This window comes from Otolemur garnettii, unplaced genomic scaffold (genome assembly GCF_000181295.1).
Source record: "Otolemur garnettii isolate 467f Iridium unplaced genomic scaffold, OtoGar3 scaffold00175, whole genome shotgun sequence".
Lineage (NCBI taxonomy): Eukaryota > Metazoa > Chordata > Mammalia > Primates > Galagidae > Otolemur > Otolemur garnettii.
Genome location: NW_003852570.1, coordinates 2463053 through 2474947, shown reverse-complemented (window position 1 = coordinate 2474947; position 11895 = coordinate 2463053). Strand labels below are relative to the sequence as shown.

The window sequence follows — 11895 nt, the reverse complement described above, 5'->3', positions numbered from 1 at the left end:
AAAAAAAAAAAAAAAGAAAAAAGAAAGAAAAGAAAAGAAAAGAGAGAGAAAACAAGAATCCTGATGGGTCATCTCAGGCTATTGGAAAAGGAAAAACAATCCAACCCCAAACCCAGCTGAAGAAAATAAATACCCCAAATTAGAGCAGAATTAAATGGAATAGAAAACAGAAGAATTATTTGGAAGATCAGTGAAATGAAAAGTTGGCTCTTTGAAAAGATTAATAAAATTGATAAACCCTTGGCTAGATTAACCAGAAACAGAAAAATAAGATCTCTAATAACTTCAATCACAAACAATAAAGAGAAAATAACAACAGATACTACAAAAATATAAAAGGTTCTCAATGATTACTATAAAAAAACTTTATTCCCACAAATATGAAAATGTAGAGGAAATGGACCAATGCCTGGAAGCACATGACATTCCAAAACTCAACCAGAAAGACTTGGAAATTATGAATAGACCAGTATCAAGCACCGAAATAGCATCAACTATACAAAATCTCCCCAAAAAGAAAAGCCCTGAACCAGATGGTTCACACCAGGATTCTACCAAACATTCAAAGAGGAACTGGTTCCTACATTGCATAATCTATTCCAAAATGTACAGAAGGAAGGAATCCTCCTCAGCACATTCAAGAAGCAATTATCACCCTGATCCCAAAATCAAGAAAGAACCCAACAAAATAAAAATACTATAGAGCAATATCATTAATGAATATCAATGCAAAAATATTCAATATGATTATTAGCAAGCAGACTACAATGACACATTAAAAAAGTTATATACCCTGATCAAGTGAGTTTTATCCTGGAGATGCATCCTTGGTTCAACATACATAAATCCATAAATATTAATTGACCACATAAATAAAATAAAAAACAAAGACCATATGATTCTCTCAATTGAAGTAAAAAAGGCTTTTGATAGTATCCAGCATCACTTCATAATAAAAACATTCCAGAAAATAGGCCGAGGTGGGACATATCTTAAACTGATAGAGGTCATCCATCTATAGCAAACCCAAAGCCAATATCATATTGAATGGAGTAAAATTGAAAGCATTTCCACTGAGATTTGGAACTAGACAAGGATGCCCACTGTTGCCACTGCTGTTCAACACAGTGTTAGAAGTCCTAGCCATTAATTACATTCAGGCAAGAGAAGGAGATCAAAGGTATTCAAGTAAGGACAGGAGAGGTCAAAGTATCACTCCTCACATATGACATGATCTTATACATGGAAAACCTCAGGGACTCAACTACAAAACTCTTAGAAGTGATCAGGGAATACAGCAGTGTCTCAGGATACAAAATCAATACCTATAAATCAGTACCCTTTTTTATTAACCAACAATAGTCATGCCAAGAATAAGAATCAAAGACTCTATCCCTTTTACAGTATTGCCAAAGAAGATGAAATACCTGGGGATATATCTAACAAAGGACATGAAAGATCTCCTTAAAGAGAACTATGAAACCCTGAGAAAAAAAATAAACGATATTAACAAATAAAACAACATACCCCGCTCATGGTTGGGAAGAGTCAACATTCTTAAAATGTCCATACTACCCAAAGCAAACTACAGATTTAAAGCAATCTCCATCAAAACACCAATGTCATACTTTAAAGAATTTGAACAAATAGTACTTCAATTCATATGGAGCCAAAAAAATCTCCAAAAAGCAAATCACATTAGAAGATTTCAGGTTATACTACAAGTCTACAGTGACCAAAACAGCATGGTCTTGGCACAAAAATAGAGACGCAGGTATATGGATTAGAATGGAGAATCTAGAGATGAACCAAGATACATATCATCATCTGATCTTTAATAAGCCTAACAAAAGCATGCACTGGGGAAGAGAATCTTTATTTAAAAAATGGTGCTGGGAGAACCGATTATAACATATATAAGACTGAAACTGGACCTATTCTTCTCACCATTGACAAAAGTTAATTCTCGCTGGGTAAAAGATTTAAATTTAAGACATGAAACAATAAAAATTCTAGAAAACAGTGTGGGGAAAACACTTGAAGATGTTGGCCTGGAGAGAACTTTATGAGGAAGACCTCCCCTTGGCAATTGTAGCAACACCAAAAATCAGTAACTGGGATTTGATCAAGCTAAAAAGCTTTTGCATAGCTAAGGGTACCACAAACAAAGCAAACAGACAGCCTTTGGAATGGGAGATTTTTGCATGTTATGAATCTGACAAAAGCCTAATAATTACAATCTACAGAGAACTCAAATTAATCACCAAGAAAAGAGGAAACAATCCCTTCTATTAGTGAGCAAGAAACCTAAACAGAAACTTCTCTTAAAAGGACAGATGAATGGCCAACAAACATATGAAAAAAATGCTCGTGGGCAGCGCCTGTGGCTCAATGGGCAGGGCGCCAGCCCCATATACAGAGGGTGGTGGGTGCAAACCAGCCCTGGCCAAACTGCAACAAAAAAAATAGCCAGGCATTGTAGTTGTAGGCTCCTGTAATTGTAGTCCTAGCTATTTGGGAGGCGGACGCAAAGGAATTGCCTAAGCCCAGGAGTTGGAGGTTTCTGTGAGCTGTGCGATGCCACGACACTCTACTGTGGACAATAAAGTGAAACTCTGTCTCTACCCCAAAAAACGAAAAGAAAAAAATGCTCGTCTTTAATCATCAGAGAAATCCAAATCAAAACCACTCTGAGATATCACCTAACTCCAGTTAAGATGAGCCCACATCACAAAGTCCTAAAACTGCAGATGCTAGCATGGATGTGGAGAGAAGGGAACCCTTCTACAGTGCTGGTGAGCTTGCAAGCTAATACAACCTTTATGGAATGAAATATGGAGAATTCTCAAAGAACTAAAAATTGACCTTCCATTTGATTCTCCAAACCCATTACTAGGTACTTACCCAGAAAACAAAAATCACTTTACCCCAAAAACATTTGCACCAGAATGTTTATTGCAGCTCAATTCATAATTGCCAAGATATGGAAGCAACTCAAATACCATCCAATGCAGGAATGGATCAATAAATTGTGGTATACGCATACATACCATTGAATACTATTCAGCTACAAAAAAAAAAATGGAGACTTTACATCTTTTATGTTTAGCTGGATGGAACTGAAACATACATATTATTCTTAGTGAAATATGGCAAGAATGGAATAATAAATATCCCATGTACTCAATACTGATATGAAATCAACATATAAACAATCACATTCTCATATGAACAATAAAACAAGGATATAGTCTTGTATGGGGGCAGGGGAGGAGGGAAGAGGGAGAAGGATGAATGACAGAAGGAGGGAGAGCATTTGGCAGGATATCAACTAATGGGTACAATGTGAGGGTGTATAGCACGCCCTCTGGGTCAGGGGTTCTTTTACAATTAGAACTTTATCTTGGAAGAGAGAACAATGTAATCCAAAAAATTGTACCCTCATATTAATCTGAAATTTGAAAAAAGAAGTACTTATACCATGCATCAAAGTTTCCTTTCTTAATAAGGCTGAATAATATTCTATTATATAGATTTAAAACATTTTGTTTATGGTTGATGGATACTTAGGTTGCTTCCACTTTGGGACCATTGTGAATAATGCTGCTGTTAACATGGGTGTACAAAATAAGGCTTCAAAACCCTGCTTGTGAAGTGAAAGAAGCCAGTCCCAAAATACTATACATTACACATTTCTATTTATATGAATAGTACAGAATAGGTCAATCTGTTAGAGACATAAAGTATAGGAGTCCCCACATTACAAACATCTGACTTATGCACAACTCACACTTACAAATGGAGGCCATTACAATTAAAATCTCCACATACCAAACATCTGACTGACATACGACTCACACTTACAAATGGAGATTATTACAGGTAACAGGTAAATGTACAGACAAATTTGACTTAGGAATAAACCTACAGAACTTATCTTGCTCATACGTAACCCAGAGACTACCTGTAGATTAGTGGTTCCTTACATGTGAAGAAGTTGAGTGGGGAAAAGGGAAAAAATAAAGGGTTAAGTATTTTATTTGGTGGTGATTAAAATGTTCAAAAAGGTGAGGCATGGTGGCTCACACCTATAATCCTACTACTCTAAGATGTGGAGGAAGGCAAATTGCTTGAGTTCAGGAGTTCAAGACCAGCCTGAGCAAGACCCCATCTCTACTAAAAAAAAAAAAAATGTCTAGCCTGGCCTAGTAGCAGGCACCTATAATCCCAGCTGCTTGGGAGGCTGAGACAAGAGGATCATTTACACCCAATAGTTCGAGGTTACTATGAGCTAGGCTGATGCCACAGCACTCTATCTAGAGTGACAAAGTGAGATTCCATCTCAACAACAACAAAAAACAACCCCAAAATAAATTAAATTAAATGTTCAAAAACTGACTTGGTAATGGTTATATACATCTGTAAGTACATTAAAACCTTTGAATTCTACACTTTAAATAGGTAAATGGTATATACCACATGAAGTACATACTTGATTAAAGCTGTTTACAAAAACAAAAATTTTAATTTATCCTATAATTGCAACAACAAAGACAATTGTATTAGAGATTTTTGTTAACTAAATAGATTTTGGCTGCTTTTGTCAAAAACAAAAAAAAAAACTGTTATGTTACAGATAGATTAATCCATTTCACTATAGTAACCATTTTACTATCTATCTATACATCACATGGTAAACCTCAAATATACACAATAAAAATTTGTTAAAATTACTACATGGTATGTTTAAATGAATATTTTAAAAAAGAAACTATAGAAATGTTTGTAGCTCACCTTTATAAATAAGAGGTTTATCTTTATCTTCTGTCTTCTCCCTACTAGCCAATTCAAGAAAATCTTCAATCAAGTCCAGAGATATGAGGGACTGGCTAAAAACAAGGCTAAAAAAACAGATTAGTGTTTATGGATTAGAAGAGTCACCAAGTAAAGACATCATTTCTTCATAAGCTGATCTATAAATTTAACACAATTATAACCAAAATTGCAGCCAATTTTTTTGTATAGAAATTAATAAGATGATTATAAAACTGATATGAGAATGCCTCATACAGAATAGTCAGGATAATTCTGAAAAAGAAAAACAATGTTGGAGGCCTAACTCTACATGATTTCAATGCTTAAAAAGGTATAGTAATAAAGACAATTTAATAATAGTGAAGGGATGGGCACAGATAAATGGAACAGAATAGAGTCCACAGGTAGAGCTATACTGTATGATTGATTTTTGATGATAGGGCACAGACAATTCAATAGAAAAAAGACAGTCTTGTCAACAACAGAATAGGCAAAATTGGATATCCGTAAACAACAAAAATTAACTTTGGCCTACACCTCATACTTTATACAAAAATTAACTCAAAATGGAGCACAAATCTAAATGCAAAATGCAAAAACTACATAATGATTAGAAGAACACAGAAAAAAGTCTTCATAACTTGGGTAAGGCAAACAATTCTTTATACATGACACAAAAAGGATAACTGATTTTTAAAAAGTTGATAAATTGGGCAGCGCCTGTGGCTCAAAGGAGTAGGGCACCACCCCCAGATACCAGAGATGGCGGATTCAAACACGGCCCTGGCCAAAAAATGCAAAAAAAAAAAAAAAAGTTGATAAATTAGACTTCATCAAAATTAAAGTCTTTTGTTTTTGCAAAAGATACTGTTTAAAGAATGCAAGAAAAAGTTTTTCCTATTAAAAGTATTTTACTAATTTTAAATTACTGTACAACTTCTGTAGGTTTACCACCCAGGGGACTGTAAAAAACTGGTCAACCTATGGAGGTGGTCAACATAAGGAATTAGGCCTACTGTACTGATACATACATGTTGTGCATGTTGGCCTATGAAAATTAGGTTAACATAACGAGGTGGTCAATTATATAGGTTCTACTGTATATATTCTACTGAATAACACTTTGACATTCCATTTCAAGTATGTCATTCCATTTTAACTATCTCTACAAATTCCAGATTCCTGATCTTAGTGGTTTTCTAACTCCTATTGTAGGCACAAAAAATGATTTGTTCACATAATGTTTTATATGGAGTAAAAATAAAATAAATTACAAAAGAAAGCTGCTTTAGGCATTATGGGAGAAGAAGGAAAAATATCTGTTTCCTCACCTGCTCTGTATCACCAACTTTAAATGGGCTCTGAAAACATTTACAAACCACCACTCTGATCTAATCAATCTAATCACTACTTAGTGATATGTAAATGAACATAATTATCCACTGGCAATGAAAAAAAAATCAAAGAGGCCTCCTTCTCTACCTTATAAATGGAAGCAAAAGTAGGTAAGTACATAAGAAAATACATACCTGCAGTAAGCATGCTTTGAATTTTGTTTTGATTCTGAAAGCTATACTAGAAGAGAAGGAGGTGCTTACAACTCCAGAAGATCTTCAACACATACTGCTAGATGTCTTCAGATTTATTATAAATAAAAAGAACAAATGAAGCTATGAAACAGCTGTTGGACTTACACACATTTTGTATTTTCTATTGTATGGCTTGCTGAGCTTTGCACTGTTGGAAGATACTATCTCACAGTTGCATACTTCTAAAATGCTGGTAAGGACATGAACAGGCTACTGGTGCTTAGCTTAAAGCAAGGCCTATACCTTGATTCTTGATCTTTTCTATAATCACAAACTTCATTGAATTGATTCTTTATGAGCTATAAATTAAGTTTATGACAATCCTTTTAAGTAGGAAACTTAACTTCTTAGAAATATGAATTGTTTAATGGGAATTAATCTAGAATTTGGGTTACTATGCTAGAAAGAGCTTGATTTGATTCAGTTAGTAATTAAGGCTGGTTCTGGAAGCCACTGAATTTAGACAAGTCTCACTGTGAAAAAGGTAGAGTTGTTACGATTAAATATCTAAATATTAACGGTTATCTCTGTTAATCTTTTCTAGTTGCAAATAACGTAAAGTACTGTTGTCCTGATTTATGATAGTTTTCATACCTACATAAACCATTTTTTTTTGAGACAGAACCTCAAGCTGTCCCCCGGGGTAGAGTGCTGTGACATCACAGCTCACAGCAACCTCCAACTCCTGGGCTCAAGCAAGTCTCCTGCCTCAGGCTCCCAAGTAGCTGGGACCACAGGCATCCACGACAACGCCCGGCTATTTTTGGTTGCAGCCGTCATTGTTGTTTGGTGGGCCCAGGCTAGATTCGAACTCACCACCTTAGGTGTATGTGGCTGGCGCCTTAGCCACCTGAGCCACAGGCACCAAGCCCATAAACCACTTTAGTTTAATCTATTTTATTAATGATTCATACGGAAATATAAAAGAAATACTTATCAAATTACCACACAACAAGAAGCTGGGAATAAAGATTCAATCAAAATCCAACATCTACATGACAATAAGTCAGAAGGGCTGGGCTGAAATCAGTGGCGTACTAAAGTTGGCTGTAACTACCTTAAAGTAGAAAACCTGATTCTTAACATCTCTTTTATGTAAAGCTGATAGCTTGAAATTGGCTATGGTGGACATATTTACATGATGGAAATAGCAAATGCTAAAAATTAGGGTGTTTCTTTTTTATGTGCTTGCTGCTGCTGCTTATTATTGTGGGGAGAAGGAGAACCAGTTGTTAAACATTTAAAATGATATAATTGGCTACAATCACTAAAATATTTTTATCTCTTCCTCTCTGAAATATCAAGTTTTCATATGAGTTGTAAAAATTAAGAATGGGAGATATGATTTGACAGCAGTTCTTCTAAAATAAAAGATTTTTAGTTGACCAAGTTCAATATGAACCACTAGTGCTGTTTAGATGTTGACAAAACACCTCTATATTGGACAATATGAATGAAAGTACAGGGTCCAGAATAAAACTCTATGTTAATAAGAACTCAGTTTCTTAAGATGGGTGATAAAAAAAAAGTATATTCATGACCATGTGATCAGGACTGAAATTATGGCATACAAAAACCAGAGCAAGGATATGAGAAGAAAAGGCTGAAAGTCACAAGAGATGAACACAACAATCTGCAATCAACTTAAATAGTTGAAATCAACTTAAATAGTAGTCATGATATCTGAAACTACTCTAAAATGCATCACAAAAATGAGATGGCTAAATAGAGGGATGGAGAGTTAAACAGATACCTATATGATAAAGTATACTAAAATGTTAAATATAAGTGATGGGTATATATATGTATACACTATAAAATTCTTTCTGCTTTTTGGTACGTTTAAAAATTTCCATGCTAAAATGTCAAACAAAGCATAGCACTAATAACAATTCTAGAAACATAGTTTTATAGTGTTAACACTGATAACATCTATCAGTTCAGCTAATATCAAAAAATAAGATTAAAAAAAAACAAACAAATAGTACATATGTTGTATTTTAGACCAAAGGGGAGACAGCTAGAGGAGCAGTGTCTAAGCTAAAGATAAGGATACATATTCTAACAAAGTGAAGTATTTAACTGTAAGTAGCATTCTGAGATGGCAAATATTCTATCATAGGATAGGTTAGGAGGACATCTATACTATACATGGTAAAAGAATTGCTGCCTTGGGCAGGAAACTAAAAGACAACTAAAATCCTTCTACTATTTTAAAATTATTACATAGCAGTCAAATAAAAATTAATTTTAGTTCTTTCTTAAACTGTATTTCAGAATATTACAGAGGTACAAACGTTTTGGTTAGAGAAAATGCTCTTATTGTATTTCAAAGTTATAAGCATGTATACCACCAAGATAGTGTGCACTGTACCCGTTAGATGTGAATTTCTCCATCCTCTCCTTCTACCTACATAATTTTTGATGCGAGTTATTTCCATATGTGCACCTAAGTGTTTAATAAAGAGTTCCAATTTAATAATGAGTACATTGGTGTTTGTTTTTCCATTCTAATGAATATTTCACTTAGAAGAATGAACTTAAATTTTGTCCAGGTTGTTAAAAGATATAGTTCCATCTATTTTATGGTTGAATAGTACTCCATGGCATATATATGCCACATTTTATCAACCTACTCGCAAATTGATGGGTACCTGGGTTGTTCCCATATATTTGCAAATGTGAATTGCGTTGTTATAAACATTTGAATGCAGATATCTTTTTTTAAAAAAAAAAACATCTTTCTTTTTTCCCTTTGGGTAAATACCCAGTAGTAGGATTGATATATTGAATGGCAAGGTCTACTTTTAGTTCTTTGAGGTATCTATACTACTTCCCATACAGGTTGTACTAATATGGAGTCCCACCAAAAGAGTACTAAGTGTTCCTTTCTCTCCATATCCATGCCAACATGTGCTATGTTGGGACTTTCAATAAAAACCATTCTCAATGAAGTTAAAAGATATCTCATTGTGGTTTTGATTTGAATTTCCCTGATGATTAAAGAAGTTGAGCACTTTTAAAATGTTTGTTAGCCTTTATCTATCTTCTTGTGAAAAGTTTCTGTTCGTGTCTTTTGCCCACTTTTTAATGTGGTTGTTTTTTTCTTTCTTGCTAATTAGCTTGAGTTTTTGGTAGATTCTCCTTATCAGCACTTTGTGGGATGCATAGCATGCAAGTATTTTTTTCTCATTTTGTAGGTTGGTTATTTGTGCTAATTGTTTCCTTAGATATGCAGAAGCTTTTTATCAATCCAATTAATTTATTTTTATTGTTGATGTGATTGCTTTTGAAGTCTTCATAAATTCTTTCCCTGGGCTGATGTCTGTAAAAGTTTTTACAGCTTTTTCTTCTAGAATTCTTATAGTTTCATGTATTAGGCTTAGGTCTGTTATCCATGAGTTAATTTTCATGAATGATAAGAGGTGTAGATCCAGTTTCAGTCATTTACATGTGGCTATCCAACTTTCCCAGCAACACTTTTTGAATAGGGATTCTTTTCCCCAATTTGTCATTTTGTCTGCTTTGTCAAAGATCAGATGGCAACACAAGAATGGATTTAAATCTGGGTCCTCTGTTCCTATGCTCTTGTCTATGTCTTCGTTCTTATGCACACACCATGCTATTTCGATTACTATAGCCTTGTAGCATACCTTGAAGTTTGGTAAATTAATGCTTTCCCATTTGTTATTTTTGCTTAAGGTTGCTTTCAGTATACAAGGTCTTTTCTGGTTCCATTTGAATTATTTTTTCTACATCAGCAAAAAATAATGTTTTTCTTTAAGAGACAGAGTCTTTATTGCCCTCAGTAGAGAGCTATGGTGTCACAGAGCTCACAGCAACCTCCAACTTCTGGGCTCAGGCAATTCTCTTGCCTCAGCCTCTCAAGTAGCTGGGACTACAGGTGCCCACCACAACACCTGGCTAAAATAATGGTATTTTAATGGGGATTTCACTGAACGTGTAGATTACTTTGGGTCATATGGACATTTTAACAATGTTGATTATACTGATCGAAGTACTGATGTACTTTTTCATTTGTTTATATCATCTATGATTTCTTTCCTAAGTGACTCATATTTCTCCCATATGGAGGTCTTTTACCTCCTTGGTTAAATATGTTCCTAGGTATTTTATTTTCTTTGTGACTCTTATGAAAGTTATTGAGTCTTTCATTTAATTCTCAGCTTGATAGTTGTTGCTATACAACTGATTTGTATACATTAACTTTTTAATCTCTAATACTTTGGTGAATTTATCAATTCTAGGAGACTCTTGGCAGAATATTTCAGGTTTCTAGATATAAGATCATCTAATCAGCCAACAGTGATAATTTTACCTTTTCTTTCCTCATTTGGACACCCCTGATTTTCTTCTTTTGTCTGATTGCTGTGGTGAGGACTTCTAGCCCTAAGTTGAAGTGGTGAAAGTGGGCACCCTTGTCTGGATCCAGATCTAAGCAAAAATGCTTTCAATTTTTCCCCATTTAGTATGATGTCGACTGTGGGATCCACATACGACGTATAACTTTTATAATTTTGAGGCAAGTCCTAGCTATGTCATTTTGTTAAGTGTTCTTATCACAGAAGGGTGCTGAATTTTGTCAAATGCTTTTCTGTGTTTATTAAGAGGATCCTATGTTCTTTGTTTTTACTTCTATTTATGTGGTTAATTACATTTATAGATATAGATTTGTGTATTTTGAAATATCTTTGCATCATGGGATAAAGCCCTCTTGGTTGGGGTGATTTGTTTTTTCTTTGATGTGCAGCTGATTTCAGTTTCTTAGGACTTTATAGAGAATTTCTGCATCTATATCCATAAGGTACATTGGTCTATAGTTTTCCTTTTTCATTGAATCCTTTCCTAGCTTTGGTATCAAGGTGATAATGGCTTTATAAAATGTGGTGGAGAGTAGTCATCCTTCTTGATGTTATAGAATAATTTCTGCAGGATAGGTACCAGTTCTTCTTTGTAGGTCTGGTATAACTTAGGTGCAAAACCATCCAGTCAAGGCCTTGTTTTTGTTGGAATATTTTTTTATTTCTGGTTCAATTTTCATACTTAATATTGGTCTGTTTAAGAATTCTGTTTGTTCCTAATTCAGCCTAGGGAGGCTGAGTGTTTCTGAGAATATGTCCATTTCCTTCATATTTTAAAGTTTATGTAACTGAAGATTTTTATAAATTTCGGACATGTTTTGTGGCCTAGAATGTGATCAATCTTAGAGAATGATCTAAGAGCTGATGAGAAGAATGTACATTCAGTACTTTTAGGCTAGAATGTTCTATAAATGTCTGTTAGGCCCATTTGTTCCAGAGTTCTATTTAAGTTCCTTATATCTTTATTTTCTGTTTGGAGGATCTCTCCTGTTCTGTCAGATGGATGTTAAAGTCACTGGCTATTATTATTATTATTATTCCATCCCTTCACCTTGAGTCTGAATGAGTCTGTGAGTTAGATGTGTTTCCTGAAGATAGTAGACACTTGC

The 11895-nt window shown here is 34.4% G+C and overlaps 1 protein-coding gene across 8 annotated transcripts in view; it reads right to left on the bottom strand.

Moving 5' to 3' along the window:
* The window catches only part of ATRX (ATRX, chromatin remodeler), a 325591-nt gene that overhangs the window by 74271 nt on the left and 239425 nt on the right, over positions 1-11895 (bottom strand). For all 8 annotated transcript variants that reach the window (XM_003800455.3, XM_023519447.1, XM_023519446.1 and 5 more), the window contains one exon: positions 4795-4901. In XM_003800455.3, the coding sequence (XP_003800503.1) occupies positions 4795-4901 (107 nt within the window). The remainder of the gene's footprint in view (positions 1-4794; positions 4902-11895) is intronic.